At 39.0% G+C, this 18,111-nt stretch overlaps 1 protein-coding gene across 1 annotated transcript; it reads right to left on the bottom strand.

Moving 5' to 3' along the window:
- Positions 1-2,987: 2,987 nt before the first annotated feature.
- trhr2 (thyrotropin releasing hormone receptor 2) lies at positions 2,988-17,811 on the bottom strand. Its single transcript, XM_034042520.3, has 4 exons — positions 17,530-17,811; positions 12,109-12,578; positions 10,869-11,292; positions 2,988-4,942 (listed from the first exon to the last, which is right to left on the bottom strand). Exons 2-4 carry the CDS (start codon positions 12,486-12,488, stop codon positions 4,520-4,522), a joined length of 1,227 nt encoding a protein of 408 aa, XP_033898411.2. The 5' UTR covers positions 12,489-12,578; positions 17,530-17,811; the 3' UTR covers positions 2,988-4,519.
- Between the last annotated feature and the right edge of the window lie 300 nt (positions 17,812-18,111).

The raw sequence follows: 18,111 nt of genomic DNA, 5'->3' as shown, positions 1-18,111 counted from the left end.
TAAAGTGATTGTAGCTAACAAACTTATTACATGAATCTGACCTGTTGTGCACCACTTGCTATATACGTATGAAATATACATGTAAATAAATCTATCGTAAAAGACTTCCTGAAAATAAGGCAAGCAAACTAAGAACTTTCTTTAACCTAGAGTAGTACCAGATAACAGTTTTAAAATAAAAAATACATATTTGCTCTATCTGCACATTTGCGAACTTAGCGAATGGAAGTGTACAACAATAAGATTTATGCAGTTATTTTGTTGCTACAACCACTTTAAAACTAACAATGTGCCAACGAGTTTCATTTCAAACCTGTGATTGTACAGTACTTGTGATTATCTTCTATTGTATAAGCAGACAGACTGCTTGGAACAGTATGTTTAGAAGGCCATTTCCTGTTGGATTTTTCTTGTATGTTTGTGTGTTTTTTGGTTTGAAACAAAAGCTGATGGAATAAGATTCTGAAGATGCGTTTTGTATGTCTAAAGCCATTTCCCGTTTTCTTGTCATAACAAAATAATTTATTTTCCACCCCCACCCCCCTGTAGAAATCCACTTCTTAAGCTAGTGTTTGTCTACAGTATATACGATGATGCTCCAATAATTCCTATCAAGTTAGCCCTGGTCTGACTCATGTTTGTTCATCCTTCAATACAACACAATGACTGCTAAAGTTATCTAGCTACCAATAGAGGATATACATCAGTGCACATGTCTAATATCTATTAAACACTGTACAAAACATATTAAACCATATCAAACACAGGGAAGTTTTGCATAAACCATGACAATTAATAAAATGAAAACTTGTACAGTTTAGGATTGATTTAATCAAACTATACCCCCCTGGGATAAACCACAGAAGAGGTTTAGAGCATTTTACAGCACTAGAGAAACACCCCAGATTGTGTCAACCACTTATCCGTAGTTATCTCGAGATTACCCCTAAATATGGTAAATATTGTCTACCTCAATCAAATCAAGGTTATACCTTAATCAAATCAACCTCCTAAATCAAGTTCTTAACCTGAAGTTAAAATTCAATCTAAACAGTGGTCTATTTAACCTTTATCCATTGTGTTTGTATTATAATTTTTTATTGACGACTGACAATATATCGTCACTAGTGGAGGTGGGGGGGGGGGGGGGGGGGGGGGTACCAGCGCGATTAACATTGCTGGTATATTCAGAACCACTGCTGTGCTGTTAAATGACTGGTTTGCTGTAACCAAAGATTTATGAAGTTGGGGAGGTAGGCAAGATATATACAGCTCTGACATCATCCAATAGAAATAACAAATTTTGCTTCATAAAGTCAAATGAAACCTGCTGAATAATGTTACGTTAACATATTGAATTGCATACCACATTGTAGTTTTCTATATAGTGACAAAAATTGAAAGATTTGAAAATTTTGAAATGAGTACTACTATTATGGCTTCCTATTCACTTTAGTGATATAACTTTGTAGTTTTGATTATTTTAAATAAAATATCAAAATCATGTTTCTATCAGCATCATCTTCAGCCTTTTTCAATCCACTGCTGGATGAAAGCCTCTCCAAGATTCTTCCACAAAAGCCTGTCTGCTGCATCCCTCATCCACGTTGCTCCAGCGTGTTTCCTAATTTCATCTTGCCATCTTCCTGGAGGTCTTCTTCTTGGCCGCTTTATATCTCTTGGGATCCAGTCTAGTATCTCCTTGGTCCAGCGATGGTCTATTCTTCTTGCTACATGTCTGGCCCACTGCCATTTCAGTTTTTTCGCTCTATAATAACATTGCATACTTTTGTTTGCGCTTTTATCTGTTTCTTCCTTTTCTTGACTCTTCTTGTTATTCCCAGCATGCATCTTTCCATACTCCGTTGAGTTGTTTGTAATTTTTTTATCATTTTTGCATTGAAGGTCCAGGTTTCGCATCCGTAAGTTAGCACTGGCAGCATGCATTGGTCGAAGACTTTCCTCTTGAGGCATAAGGGTAGTTTCCCTTTCAGAACCATGCTCAGTCATCCAAAGGCACTCCAGACCATTTTTGCTCTTCTGTTGATTTGGTTCTCCGTTGTCAAAGCTAACTGTCCTATGTATACATAGTTATTGACTTCTTCAAGCTTGATCCCACTGACTTCAATTGCATGTGGAGTGGTATATTTATTGAACATGATGTGAGTATTCTTCAGGTTCATTTTCAAACCTGCTTTAATGCTAGCATTGTGTAGTTCTTGTATTCTTGTTTGTAATTCTTCTGGGCACGTTGTAAATATGAGGATGTCATCAGCAAATCGTAGGTGATTCAAGTAGGCTCCATTGATCTTCAGCCCCTTATTTTCCCATTCCAGTGTTTTGAAAATGTCTTCTAGGGTGGCCGTGAAGAGCTTTGGGAAAATGGTATCTCTTTGACAAACTCCTTTTTCAATCTTGATTTTGTCGTTGTTTTTACAGAGTCTTACTGTGGATATTGCATTCTTGTATATGGTGCTGATCAAGTCTCTGTACGTGTTCTCAATTCCTTGTTTTTTCAGAGATCTTAATACAGATCTTGTGTAAACAGAGTCAAAGGCTTTTCCAGAGTCGATGAATCCCAGGCAAAGTGGTAGTTCAGCCGTACAACTTGAAGATGATCCACTGTGCTAAATCCATTCCTGAATCCTGCTTGCTCATTTGATTGAGTCAAATTTATCTTGAAGTCTGTTGGTGAGTATCTTTGTAAAAATGTTGTAGATTATAGGAAGTAAGCTAATAGGTCTGTAGTTCTTGAGGTCTTCTTTATCTCCTTTCTTATGTAAAAGTATCACCGATGCGTTGTTCCAGTTGTTTGGCACATTCTTTTGCTTAATACAATCTGTAAAAATACGCAACAGTATTTCTGTCATTTCTTCATCTCGTTCTTTCACAATGTCAGTCGTTATGCATGTTGGATATTGCATTTGTAAATTAGAGCCTGCTGCCCACACTTGTTACTGTGGGGCATTTAAGCCTCACAGTTTGTTAATTCAGGGCTGCCGAGTCGGAGGAAGCAGTAAGCTGTGTGCTCTGCTTCCAACAGTCATATAAAGTAACTACTGTGTGTACTGTGTTTCTCTGTAACAACTGTGTGTTGTAGTTTCGTATCGGTAAGCAGCCTAGCTGCCCAATGGTCAGTCAGGGACAGTACTCTGTTTAGTTAGTACTTCTTTGAGGAGTTAGGCCTTTGTTTGTTTTGTTTGGTTTTTTTATGAATAAATATACAGGCTCTGTCCTGTTTAAATTACATCTGTGGTCCAGTAAATGTTTCTTTTACACACAAGAAGACAGTGGAAAGGTCCCGAATTGTGGCAAGGCACCCCCACTTTGTCACAATATATATATAAAAAGACATGAGGGCTTCCCTCATAAAAGTTTTCGGAACACTTACGTTCTGCATCGTTACAACAAAATCTAATTCTTTACATTATTTTGATGATGCTGGCAGGCTTCTGATCAAGTGTTTACAGCCCCCGTCTGTATATGGTAATGTTATCAGTTTCATCTTCAGGTTCACCCAAGCTAGAAGAGGAGCCATTATCCCAGGTAATGTGTACAGTTCTCACAAGTTATCGTTGTCATATTACTGAATAGAAAAACCTATGACAAAGATATGATTTATTTTGGTAAATGTAAACTCCATCAGCTGCATGTTCCTGTAACACATTCATTGGACACCGTCAATTAAATGGAAAGAGACGGTGTATGGTTCATGTAACACAAGACAGTCGGAATTAGGGCTGCATCTGTGTTGTTGCTAGGAAATTTGGACATAGGGTTACCAAGGGGTACCAAGCTGTCGGTTGAGGGGGTGTCTGCAAATTTCAAGATCAGCTGAGCAAGGGATTAGGGAAAAAAATATCAAAAGCTGTCAAACTTAATTCTGACACACCCTACAAAAATACCACTGGTCTTCATTGAAGAGAGTGGTAAGTAACTTCTTTCAATTTCATTAAAAGCTGACTGAATGTTGTCAATGGTTATTTACAATAGCTGGCTCAGTAATTTCAAATTTAATTTTTGTATTTTTCTTTTTATAAAGTTATTTTACATTTTACATAATAGTTCTGAGTGTTTCTTGTGTGGCTATTATTCAAATATTGTGTTTTTTAATTCGGTAAGCCTATTCAGATGCTTTGACTATTTGTTCAGAAGCAGCTCATCAGTTCTGGTTAAAAGTGGCTTCATATTAGTAAGTGCCAGTATCACATTTAACTATGACAGGCAACTGAAGAGCAGCTCCTGAACTCACTTATCAAAAAATAAACCACAGTATTTGAGTAATTGCAATAAGTACTACTGAGAATGATTACACACATCATAAAAGAGAAAGAGGCAGCACAAAGGGAACACTGCTAAATAAATATGAAGCTGCTTGCTTTTAAAACAAACACTTGCCTGCCTGTCTAAGATTGGCCAGTTTCATTTTATTCAAACTAATATCAATGGTTAAGTAGGCAGCACTGTGTGTTGCTAATGGACACCCAGGCTGTTTTGCTGCATAAAAAAGAGAGAAATATTAAACCACACTGAAGTAAATCTCCTCGTCTACAATGACAGAGGCCTGCAGCTTCTGGGAAGGACCCCCTTTTCCTTCTGCCTCCTGTTTTTTATCTGTTTTCTTCCCGTTCACCTCAGGGCTCCTGGTCACTGTGTCCCTCACCATACTGTAGTTCACCGGCGTCAAGTACATGGTGCGTCTCTGTGTCTCCTCCTCCCCACACTTGCACAGCTTCTTGAAAGCCGACCTGAATTTCTGGGACATGAGGTTGTACACGACAGGATTGATGGCGCTGTTGGCGTAGATGCACATCCGGCAGAACAAGAGGAACCAGGCGTTCAGATAGGGCTTCTCAATGAAGGAGTTGACGAGGACCAGGGTTCGATAGGGCATCCACAGCAAGGCAAAGAGGATGACCACAACAGCCAGCATTTTAGTGACCTGATTCAGAATGAACAATAAGAAGAAAAACATCAAGAGAGCACATCATGTCATTTTAAAACCCCTGCCTTATGCAGCACACTTTTGTGCGACAGATTATGTAAACACCCCTGACATGGCATTTTGTGGTATCAGAAAGTAAAGTTGACATTTAATCCTAAATGAATGCCTTCATAACAAACGTAGATTAAGGTATTAGTGGACATGCCTTTTTTGTTTTGTAAATAAAAGATCTAAATTATATTCATATAGTTTTTTTTTTTAAATTATTATTATGTATCAATCCTAACATTCAAGATTAGCAAACCTTTTGGCCATAGCTGTAGCTTCGAAAGTCATTTTATACATTCGTTCCACCTCATCCCTTGTCTTTTGATGATGTTTGCAATTATTGACAGTGGTCCTGTGTTCTCCAATATTAAGTTATTATAGTTTTTTTCTCAATATCTATCTTTACCTGGCATTAAACTTGCCATGAGCTTCCTAGGACTGAGACTTCCTCATTTCATTCAAACCATGGGACAGGGTGAGCAGCTGTGACCAGCCAAGTTGAAAGGTTACTTCGTCACATGATTTTAATGGAAGGAGGAAGTCTGTTGTGGACCGTTGGAATTTTCCAGACAATTTTCCTGTCAGGTAAAGGCGGATATGGAAAAAAATGATAGTAACTCAATGCTGGATCAACAGAACCCAGAACCGCACAACATAATTAAAAAAAAGTAAAAAAAATTAAAACAAATAAAATGACATTTGAATCTACCTCTTTAACATTTGTATTCTCTGCCCAGGGGCTTGTCACAGCACCAAACAAACATACGCAGTTTGAAACCAAAATGTGAACAGGATAACAATTCACTCTAGAGCACTTAATCCTCATTGATTTTGCTTCTTGCAACAAAAAAACTAATATTGCCCTGCGTTGCGTGGTTCCCAGTCCTGTATTCTTGCTTATAACTTTTTGAAGGATGACATTGTTTGTTCTTAAATTATCACAATTCACTGCACTATGTGCTGAAAAGAAAATATGCCCTCTACTTACGAGTTTAAAATGGGGTTATACATCTCTATCTGCTTGTCCCCTGTATCAACCACTTTTTGTGAGAAAAGTAATTACAGAATTAAATCCTCCTCCCGCCTTTGCAAATGATGTCTCACGGCAACATAATTCCTGTTCAGTATCTCTGTCATCTAACTTCCTTTTTCTGTGTCGGCTGTTTGTGATAAATGTAATTACATTCTCCATTGTTGCACTGCAGAATGGTACATTCATTAATAAAAAGAATACAATTCACAAAATGAAAGCCCTTTGGGGCTCATTCCAACACTTATTTCCAGTACATTTTAATTACGTTTATCACTTCTGTCTCTGACAGTTGTTATGAGCGTCTATGTTATTATTGTTTTTCCACTGGCATTGAAAACCCATCTTCCACAAAAAGCAATAACCAAATCATTTGAATACACACATATAAATTAAATTTGTGTTGAACATGATCATATGATGCATTGAAAAAAGAAAGTTTTTATTACAGTAGAGATGCAACAATTATTGGTTTTGTAATTGATAAGTTAACATGACTAAAGCTCTTACATTTGTATTTATTTTGTGCTGACAAGTGCCAGAATCTAATAAATAATCATATGTCATCTTGATTTTTAATAGCAACGTTTTCTCATGCAAATGTTATATATGTATAATAATAAGTTTTCAGTTTTATTTTCATTAAGAGTCCAATATTTGATTAGGTAATTGATTTATTCCACTCAAGTAGCTATTTCTATATCATGAGACCGGGAAAAAAAAATCATTGTTATATACTGCAACACAAATGCTTTCTATTCCCAATGGTAACAGGGGTGAACCGCCAACCTTGCACACCACAAGCGAGCATCTTAACCACTATGCAAAACAGCCAGGCTCGTCTGCATTCGTGGTTATAGGGTTTTTAACCTCATCTCATCTCACCTACAAGGGACAGAATCCATAACAGCAGTGCATCATACAACACTGCTCATTACATAAGCATACTGCATATAATTTAAACAAACTCTATTTACAAAATGTTGACATACACAATATCTGATATATTTTAAGATGGAGTAAGCATTGATCTATATATTTACTTAGATTAGGGTATTTTAAAGACTTACAAAACACCAGCTCTGAAGAACACACCCAGCTCATCTGTCAGAAGGGACGTGCTCCATACTGCCTACTCTGTACTGCCTTGTAAAAAGTAATAGATTACCGTACAGTAGCTTCAAATGAGTTAGGGTAGCTACATGGGCGGTGTGCAGCGGAAGGATAGCAAACTCACCCAAAGGCCTCTATTGCTCATTGCAGACCTCACAGCCCCACACAAGAAACAGGACTAAGGGCTGGATTGGCTGCTTATTATTAATGAACAAATTATTTTTTAAAAAAAAACTGTATAAGGCATGCAAGGCCCATTTCCTTACTACAGCTGACCCCTTTCCTTTCTAGTTCTGTATGTTGATATGTACATTCGGACAAGCTCTTACTGTTTTTAGAGAGTGTTGTCTCTTTCATGTTTTGTATCAGTCCTGCAAAGCTCAGCTGAGTATGCTTTTATGTTACGCAGTCGCTACTGGATTCATTACAAACATGTTGTATTGAATACAAAGAACAAGCACACAATAGAGCTTGGAGTGAAATAAGAGGTTATATGTCTTTTAATGGACTGGTTGCTGGCATGCTATTAAGATCTTTTTGCTTTTAGCTCACTATACATGTGATAGTTCTGATAGACCACTTTGTGTTTAATGTGTAAAGTAGTGAACTTGCATTAATATGGCACCCATATCTCAAAAAGCTTCACAGTTGAACTACTGACAAGCAGCTCCTCTTGAATTGGAAAGATGGATGCACACAACCCATAAGCCTTCACTTTGTGTCCTAGATACTAATGCCTGGTGCTGTATTTTTATCATAACAAAGTGCCATCTTAACTTCTATTGCAGGTGGAAGAGGTAAGGATGAGCAATACTTGAAGATAATATCCTTAAGGAATAGAAAGAAGACAAGCGTTGAATTGACAACAGAACTGGCAGAAGGCACAGGTGTCGTTGTCCATCAAATCAACAGTATGAAGGTCACTCTTGAAATCAGGACTTAAAGGATGTGTTGCAGGGAGAATACCTCTGTTAAGAAAGAGAAACAAGACTAAAAGACTAAAATATGGACAAGAACACAGAAATTGGACTATGGAACAATGGTCAAAGGTGCTTTGGACTGTTGATGGATGGACAACGACATCTGTGCCTTCTGCCAGTTCTGTTGTCAAATCAATGCTTGTTTTCTTTCTATTCCTTAAGGGTATTATCTTCAAGTATTGCTCATCCTTGTTAGACAACTTTTTGGGTCTTCCAGTCCTGGGTTTGTCAATTACATATGATGTTTATCTGTACTTGTTGATTATGCTTCGGATACCACACCTTGAAAATCAAGTGATGCGAGCTATTTCACTCAAGTAAGGTTGTTATAATAGTAGAAAACACTAGTGGAGGCTTTGGGTAACTTGTTCATGCTCATAATGCATCAGAGTAGGAAAATGCAACATGTCTAAGACTTTTGCACAGCAGTGTATATTTTATTTTTCCATGAATCATCCTTCTTTTCAGATGGAGGACAGAAGAGGTGAGTAAACTGATATGCTATCATTATTTCAGTCACCTTCTTGACAATAGCTTTCATAATGCAGTGATGATTACTCCCTGCCTTTAGAAGGGCAAATGCTTTTGTTTCTAGCTGTATGGCAGGTACCAGCTCTAGCTTAGTGACAGGAGCCATTTGAGGCTGTGAGGTTCATTGTGTTATCAGCGTGAGAACAGATGCTTCCTTTGGAAATGTGAAATGGTTCCTACCCTTTCACTAGGAGCAACAGCACTCTTCCTGGCATGCATTTTCAAAAAGGTTATTATTGTCTAATGCCGGGTATGCATCGACAGATAAGATTTAGAGAACAAATCCTAAAGAAGAATGTAGCAAATCAGGAAGAGGTTGGAATCAGAGTTTTATGTCCGGTATATATCTTTTGATTAAGTGAGACATCCAGTGAAGCCCACTTTGACTACCTTTACATATACAGAAGCTGATATGTAACATAATTGATTTGTGTTTCATACAAAAGTGTCACTTCCCTCTTCACACTCTAGATGGCAGCATTATCCCTCTCATGGCTCCCTTTTTTTCCCTGGGGGTGCATATAATGGAGACAGGACTAAGTGCACATTATTGTTGTCATAATCTCAAGGTAAATGGTCACAATTTGTACATATAGATCTGGAGAACATCTTGTCCAACTGTGATAAAACCCGCAGAAAACCTTCTTTAGTTGAAGTTATTTTGTGTATCATAAGATGGGGGTCTGTTTATATGTCACACTTACAGTTACATTTATTTTATATCTGGAGAATTGCTATTCCAGTTTATGACACACTTGAAAAGCAAGCACAAATTATCAGAAGTATCAGAATTTGGAGGCATAGAGAGAACTGCTTGTTCAGTGATGATGAAACGTCATCTGGAGTTTCAGAATCTGGGAGGATATGAGAGATGCCTCTACATGTCAAACATACATTTTTACATACAGTGGATAAAGACCATAATGATCTATTGCCATGTTACTGATGGCTCTAATTTTGAACTTACAGCCATGCTGGAGGGAGAATGTCACTGACATGATTGTTGTTGCATATAAAAAAAAAAATGTTACAAAAATAAAATCTAATATATTTTGAAGTAAATATGAAAAGGCTAAGTACATTAAAATAGGTTCATCCTCATATATATATATATATTCACAGTTCAGCTTAGATAAGACCTATAGGGAAGCGGGGGAAACCAGATGGACTGAATCTTTTTTTTGCAGCTTTAATGGCTGTGAGTGGTACTCTGAAAGCAGAGGTTGGTAGCTGTAACCCTGAATCAACACTTAATATAAAACAGAGGGAGGTGCTGGATTGACTGAATAGGCTACAACCAAACAAATGCGTGTTTTTAAGGCCAGGTGCAATCCAGCACTAATTGTACATTAGAGCACAGAATACATTGTAGGTTTATCCTTCATCCATGTCAGCCCAAGCTTCAGTTTATTAGTACTAGCCACACTTTCTCCCTTCTTATCAATTGAGAAGACCAAATTACACTGAGAAGGTGGGGATTTTATAATGTGGATTTTGTAAGATTTGTTTGAATTAATTTTTCATCTTGTAGGGTTGTTTTTTTTAGGGTGTGGGTCTCAATTATGCAGAAAATCAGTAACCAGGCTTCTTACACATACCATTAGTCCAGGTACATGACATTGTGGTGTGATTTGAATTTGCTGTAACTCATATAATCCAAACAATAATTTCTCATTTTGTTTCCTTTCATTCATGACATCAGCCGTACTATACTGCTTTCCAACCGTGTTTTATTCTCAATAGCCATACAGTTGACGTCACCTGTTTGGAAAAATCTTACTTGAGACTGGCTCGGAATTCACTTCAAAGTCAATTCAAAATGGTGACTACACAACAGCCACCTTTTTTTTTTTTTTTAAACCATTCAACTGTATTGTCTTCATTAACATTTTCCCTCTTTTGAATGAAAATCACAATGGATTAAATAAAGGTCATGCATAGAATACAAATGTAGCTGTTTTAAAAAAAAAAACTTGTACTGTATATTAACATTAAAACAGTATATAAAAGAGCAATAGGATGGCGAGCATCAGTGTATGTGTTATATTGACTGTCGTAGCACAAAAACAAACCTTGTCTTTCAGCCTTGGTCAGTTCACTTACACTCATTCATAGACGTTTGCAATCCTTCAAACCTATATCTTAACCAGTGTATCATCATACACTTCGGACCTTACTGTATCGTTACACCCCTAGTCCATGGGAGAGTTCAAAATCTCACCTGCTTTCTTGAAGAGGGCGCTCTCTTGGTTTGAGGGCGATTGGTGGTTTTACTGCTGCCTGGTTCTGATCCGTTCTTCTGCTTTCCGCTCTTGCCTTGCCAGCGCTCAGTGGTGGTGTCAGCCCGGTTCGGGAGGGGGTTGAGAAACAAGATGCGTGCGATCAGCCCATAGAGCACGATGGCCACAAGCAAGGGGGTGACGTAGAAGATGGCAAAGTCAATGAGGTAGATGGGCAGGTAGAGATCCCGAGACACTTTGTACCCGCACTCAACTTTGTTGTCTTTGTTGACGTTGATGTCGACCAGGAAAAACCACAGCATGCAGTAGACTGAGGTCAGGACCCAGACAAAGGCGATGATGCGCTTGGCTCTCGATACCGTGCACACTGTCTGCGCTCTCATTGGATGGCAAATAGCGATGTACCTTTAAAAGAGAGGGTGGCAAGCAGAGATGCTACAGTGTGCTCTCATTTCATGATTTTTTTAATGTAATTTTGTTAATGTTTTTTTTTATTATATCCTGATGTTGATTATTTTAAGTAAATCATGTAAGTTCACATTCTAAAACTCATTCCTTTGAATCTGACTTTAAGAGAAATGCCAAAAATAGCAGTGCCATTGCAATATTCAGCTACCAGATGAAGCAGGCGTATGAGCTAAGGTATGCAATATCACTTTGTAACATTTTCTGTTTCAGCCATTACATGTCTTCAGACTTCTATAGTCTCAATAGAGCTCAGAAAATCATGTCTAACCTCAAAGTACATATGGTACACCAGAGTGTAACCATTAACCCGTCCCCCTGGATGTAAGAAATACCACAATGTCAGGGGTGGCCAAGGTTGGCCCTTCCAGTCCTGGCCTTTGTTCCAACCCTGTTCTAAATTGTTTGATTGAACCAATTAAACCTCCATCCAGACCTGAGGTAGTTAATTATCTAATTATCTATTTCTTACATCCACTAGTGTTACAGCCGGACATGTTTACAGTTACTCTGATGTACCAGAGGTACCAGATGGGTTATCACCATCCTCTGTGCTAAAGATTGTAGCTATCAAAACAATTCCATAAATCTTACCTGTTTTGAACATAGGACCTCAAACATGCAGTTTTGAAAGAAAGACATGCAATAGCAGACATGTATTTTCATGTTATATCTGGCTACTACAGTAGGTTAAAGAAAGTTCTGTTTCCATGTCCTACTTTCAGGAAATCTGTTCATAGTAGGGGAAAGCCTTACCTTTCCACAGTGAAGGCTGTGATGGAACAGGAGGATACATTAATTCCAAGGTACTGGAAGTAGGTTATCCCCAGGCAGCCAGCATGCCCATATACCCAGGTCCCAGAGAGGCTGTCTGAGATGTTGGGCAGCCCAGCGGCCACCAGCACCATGAGGTCAGCCACGGCCAGACTCACGAGGTAGCAGTTTGTGGGGGTACGCATGTGACGAGTGGTGAGTACCACCAAGACCACCATCATGTTGCCAATGATGCCTATCCCACAGATGAGCAGCACCAGAAACACAGAGATGGTTTTGTATTCAATGGACCTGAACACAGAGTCCGTGCCAGTAACCAACGAGACATTGGTGGGCGTTTCAAACCTACTGCTGTTTTCCATTATTTCCTTTATCTGCGTTGCTAATGGAATGCTTTTTAATTCCAGTTTACTTCTGAGTCATTCAATGTTAAGCCTTTTCTTTCCCTTTCCCTGGAAAATAAACAAAAAAAAAACGTTGATTAGCCATTAATGATTAATGCTTCACTGAATCTGTATTCACTTAAGGAATATACAAGGATTTTGAATACTCCATTGAAGCAGTATGTGAAAATTGTAATGAACACACTCAATTTTTATTAAGACTATGAAATTAAATATTTTGTAATACCATTATTTATTGCAGAAATCTCTTTTGGAAGAGAAAGAAATATCTTAATCTTATTATATTTTAGTGGAACAATGTAAAAGTGCCATTTTAATCAGCAGGAACGTAAATGTTCTATTAGCGTGGCAGTCAAAGGTTGAGCAAACACTAATTTTAGAAATACTATGAAATTTTAGAAATTCACTGGGAAACATTAAGCTAAAATGTGTATGTATGTCTGACTTTTAGTTGAGACGTTTGTCATTGAAGGTAAAAACTTTCTTTTAGTATTTCTAAATGTAGCATTGTTGACTGTTTTATAGGTATGGATGAAACATTGATTTGAACTGTTAGGTGTGTATCTGTCTTAGATTCTGAGATTGCCCCAGCTGGTATCCTTTTCTATGCCATGCAGTGATTAGAGTCCACAGGCACAGCCTTGCTACCATAGAGGGCATGGTAGGAGTCTTCCATAATATACATTGTTGTCCTGGAAATAGTCCAAGTATAATCCAAGTATAGCAAGCCTCTTCTCGTGTAATACCGTATTTATCTGTCTATAGGTCTCCCGAATTTTGGATGTCCCTTAATGAGAACATAGCTGCAATATGTTCAGAAGGAGGCCAGTATAGGAGGCAACAGGTTTTCTTTCGATTAGCATCAGCCCTATTTTTCTGTCAAAGGTCGTTGAGATCAAAAGGATTTTAGGTTGGAAATACCATTTGAAGATTTTTTTTTTTTTTTAAACTTCTCGATTGTGGATTTTGTTTTTTGAATATCAGAAAATAGAAAGGTTGTTTGACTTTGAAGCTTTGAGTTGAATAATGAAAAAAGCATTGCAGTTGGTGGATTTAGTAATGTTTCTTTGTAAGCAGCTAATCAAAACACTTTTTACATGGGAAACCTGGTCTTTTTTTGCCCATGGAATGCAGTGCAGACACTTAAGCTGGAACAAAGGTTTCTTGAGCACCAAGCTTTCTATGCTCAAGCAAAAGGAAATTGCATCAATTTGTCTAGGAGTTAATGTGTGGCTGGAGCAGTGACGTCAGACCAGGAACTGAAACACACACACAGCACTGCGAGTGAATGTGAAATGCGCTGCTTGCGTGTTTATTATAAATGAACAAATAAAACAGTTGAACAAAAACAAAACACTGCACATAAAACAAAACGGCACATTGGCCAAAAATAAATAGACAAACAAACAAACAGCGGACGAACACTAAACAACCAAGTATCGTGCTGCCCTAATTCAGCAGATGTGCTGACAGCGCCAATGCTGCCCCCTCCAGCAAAGGCAGTTATGGCTGTGAATATGATGTCAGTGGCAACACTGGCAGCAGGAAGATGGACAGCGGTGGGGTATACTCCGCTAGCGGCCACAGCAAATCCCCAGGGGTCAGCAGCAAACGAGCCCCAGGCAATGGCGAACCGGCATCCCCAGACGATGGTGAACAGGCATCCCCAGATGGTGCGGGACAGGCATCCCCAGGCGGTGCGGGACAGGCATACCCAGGCGGTGCGGGACAGGCAATCCCAGGCGGTGCAGGACAGGCCCCCCCAGGAGGTGCAGGACAGGCAACCCTGGGCGGTGCAGGCTTATTCAGCTGCAGCTCCTCTCCCTCTGGTGGTGGAGGTAGCTCCAGCTCCTCTGGTGGTGGAGGTGGGAGCGGCAGGTAGTCTCTCTCTAGTGGTGGAAGCGGGAGCAGCAGGTAGTATCCCTCTGGCGGTGGAGGCGGGAGCAGCAAGTAGTCTCCCTCTAGCGGTGGAGGCGGGAGCAGCAGGTAGTCTCCCTCTGTCCCTGGAGACTGGTGCGACTCTCCCTCGGTCACTGGAGACTGGTGCGGCTCTCCCTCGGTCTCTGGAGATGCAGTCTTCCCCTTCTTGGACACAGGTGTACCCCTCTTGGGCTGTGGATGCTTGTGCTCCCCCCTTCTGGGCGCTGAACACTCGTGCTCCCCCTTCTGGGTGCTGAACACTCATGCTCCCCCTTCTGGGGGCTGGCCCTTGTGTTCCCCCCTTCTCTGGGCCGGCAGCTCCTCCTCTTGGAGGGGGCAGCATACCACCGTGTGCCCGTACTCGCCACATACAAGGCACCATCCTTGCTCCTCAAGACCACTGAGGAGGTCCTCCAGCCCATCATTCCACTTGGGCGCTGGACACAACAGAACTTCGGGTTCATCTCCTTCCTCGTCTGTGCCCCTGTCAACCTCTGGGCAGCTTTCCTCCTCATGCCCATAGTGACAGCAGTAGGTGCACCACTCCTCATCTTTCCTCCTCATTCTTCCTCCTCATCCTTCCTCTGTCCCTCTGCCCCTCTGCTGGGCAGGTGCCTGAAGGGGTGCGTGGAAAGGGCAGAGCATGGTAGTGTGCCCAGGTTTGGTACAGGCAAGGCACCATAACCCTGCTTCCACCTTTTGCCTTTGGGGCAAGCAGAAAAAATATTCACCCTCAATACCGTTCCTGGCCTGCATCTTGGAGGCGTTGTTTATCCCAAGCAGGACACCATCAGTGGCAAGCTGGCTTGAGCGGTGACCCGTACCCGGAAAAAACACACACACATCGCTGCGAGTGAATGTGAAATGCGCTGCTTGCGCTTTTCTTATAAATGAACAAATAAAACAGTTGAACAAAACAAAACACTGCACACAAAACAAAATGGCACGTTGGCCAAAAACAAATAGCCATACAAACAAACAGTGGACAAACGCTAAACAAACAAGTATCATGCTGATCTATTTCAGCACGAGTAGCAATTGCTTTTTAGTTTGTAGTTTTTACTCTCCTCTCTCCCGTTCTTTCCACACTGAACACCCAACCCTGAGTGAGGGATCCGTGCATCTATATATACATCTGTGCTGGGATTCAATTGCTAATTAATCACTCACTTGAATCCCAGCACATGAACTATTTTGTGCACTCCCCGTGTTCACATCCTAATACACACTTTATCTGCATGTGAAGTCATCGTGCAATCCCCGTGCCTAAACACAACTATATATTTTAAATCAATCAATCAATCAATCAATCAATCAATCAATCACTCAATATTTATTTTATATAGCGCCTTTCATAGTGGACCACCATCACAAAGCGCTTTACAGGATAGTGAGGAACAATGCATAATACATTAAATACAGTGAAATACAGGGCATAGTACATTAAATACAACAGTAAAAAATAATGCAAATACATTAAATATAGGCATAATACATTAAATAAGAGGCTAGAATGTGAATTCTAAACATTGTGGATGCGTGTGTCAAGCAGAATTATACAAATAAGATGCAGTGAAAAACATGAAAGAGCAATTTAGACAACAGCTAATAACAGATATCAGGCTTAGAGAGCATTGAAACCAAGAGAGAACAAGTGGGTCTTGAGAGTTGATTTGAAGCGAGCGACTGTGGGAGCTACACGCAATAAAGCTGGGAGAGTTCCAGAGAGAGTTCCAAATATGGACATTCCTTTTTAAGGTCTTTGAATGTTTAAAAAAGGCTGTTTTTTGTTGCTTCCTCTCTGAATCTGACTTCAGTTGACGACTGGCTGCTGTCGCTGTGCTATCAGTGGAACTATTTGTGTTGTTTGTTTATCCCAACTCTACCGTTCTGCTGTGTTATTTCGATATATATATATCAGGATTAGAATTATGTTAATTAAATTACTGTCTGGATTCATTATTGTGTGGTATTATTGTTTAAATATAGCTTGTATAACAACATGCTGTTGTATATCTGCAGTTGTAAATAGTTAAATGTAAGGTATGTATTAAAAAAAAAAAAAAACACCAGTTGCCAGCCTGATTGATGATGACAAGTTTCTAAAGCTGTTTTGTTGGTTTCCAGTCAACACCTGTAGCTCTCAGCTAGTTTGTTCAATTATGTATGTGTCTGTCTGTTAGAGACAGTGATAGTTATTCAATCAAATTACAACTCATCCATGACACTCAACAAGGTAGGGCTTAAACCCTATTGCTTTAAACTAAATCAATACATATTACATGTTGTTCAGCTGTAATGCAATAATAATTGGCTGAGACAAGGTCTTCTAAATGAAAAAGTATTAAATTAAACACACACACACACACTTTTTAAGAAAAGTGGTAGTTAAGATATTTCTGGCTATTTTCGTATAGCTCATGTTAAACATGTGTCTTTATGTCCTGTATACACTCTAATGCATATATTAATAGTATATTTACAGTACATGCAGTGCTAAAGAAAAACGATTGGATTATAATATATTTTTAAATGTTTAATTTTCCTTTTTTTGTACAGTCTCAGTCTCCTCTTTTACATTTTTCAGTAAAATGATACAAACTTAAATAATTTTCAAATATGCTTTTTATAGTTACAAATATAATTAACATAAAAAGATTAACATACACAACATTTTGTATTTTACACTGAATACCTACAACTGTTACTGTATGTTCTACGTACTGTATGTATGTTCTAAGCTATATATACATATGTAATACACATTTTAAAAGAGAAGGTTTAACGAAATGCTAAAACTTTGAAGAGAAGACAATTGAGGAGCACAAAATAGAACTCTCTCTCTCTCTCTCTCTCTCTCTCTCTCTCTCTCTCTCTCTCTCTATACAGTATATATATATATAAACAAATATTGGGCTGTGATTGTATTTACACATGTAATATGTAAGACAATTTGCTACAGCCAATGTACCAATACAAAATCTAATCAACAAATACATTTTGTTGAGAAAAAAATCTTATCTTAAAACCATTGTTGTCTTCCAGCTAATTTTACAAATAAGTACAAAGAGAATCTTACCTTAAATCCATAATGTGAATAGCTTTGAGAAACCTGTACTTCTTTGAATCAGCAGAGACCAATACAGATCTTCTGTTTTACTTTTTTTTTTCTTTGTGATAAAATGCTGCTCCGAAGTATTAGGTGTGATAAAGTACAATGTTAAGCCACCTTCTCTCGGTGTAGTAGTAGTTCTAACCTCTCCTCACTCTCTCCCTCTGTCAGTATCTCCTGCCTCTCTTGGTTAGGCTTCAGAGCGCCCTGCTGTCAGATAAAGAGGTTTTCTCAATCAGCTGATCCCATTTCCGCTGCAGATTTGTCCTATAGTGGTGCGCTCGGCTCCCCTTTGTATACAGAATTAATGCATATAGAGTCTAGAGCTTCAGCAAACATTCCTATTTATCAGGGGCCAATGCATTCTTTGATTGGCAACTGCATCTCCTCATGTTCTAATGAATCTGATGAAGAGACTTTTCCTCTGTGGTACATGGAGAAACGCACCTGTGTCTCTTTCTTTTTAAGATAATTAAGGAAGACCTTTGTCTGAGATCCTTTAACATTATTATTATTATTATTATTATTATTATTATTATTATTGCTGTG

The sequence above is a fragment of the Acipenser ruthenus genome, chromosome 20 (assembly GCF_902713425.1).
Source record: "Acipenser ruthenus chromosome 20, fAciRut3.2 maternal haplotype, whole genome shotgun sequence".
In the NCBI taxonomy this organism is placed as follows: Eukaryota; Metazoa; Chordata; class Actinopteri; order Acipenseriformes; family Acipenseridae; genus Acipenser; species Acipenser ruthenus.
This window is presented reverse-complemented; position numbering and strand designations above follow the sequence as displayed.

Excerpts from the sequence above, each read along its gene's own strand:
- trhr2 (XM_034042520.3), bottom strand. The coding sequence starts at position 12,488 with ATGGAAAACAGCAGTAGGTTTGAAACGCCCACCAATGTCTCGTTGGTT. Across the intron at positions 11,293-12,108 it reads ACAGCCTTCACTGTGGAAAG|GTACATCGCTATTTGCCATC; the intron begins GTAAGGCTTTCC and ends TCTCTTTTAAAG. Across the intron at positions 4,943-10,868 it reads CGCCCTCTTCAAGAAAGCAG|GTCACTAAAATGCTGGCTGT; the intron begins GTGAGATTTTGA and ends ATTCTGAATCAG.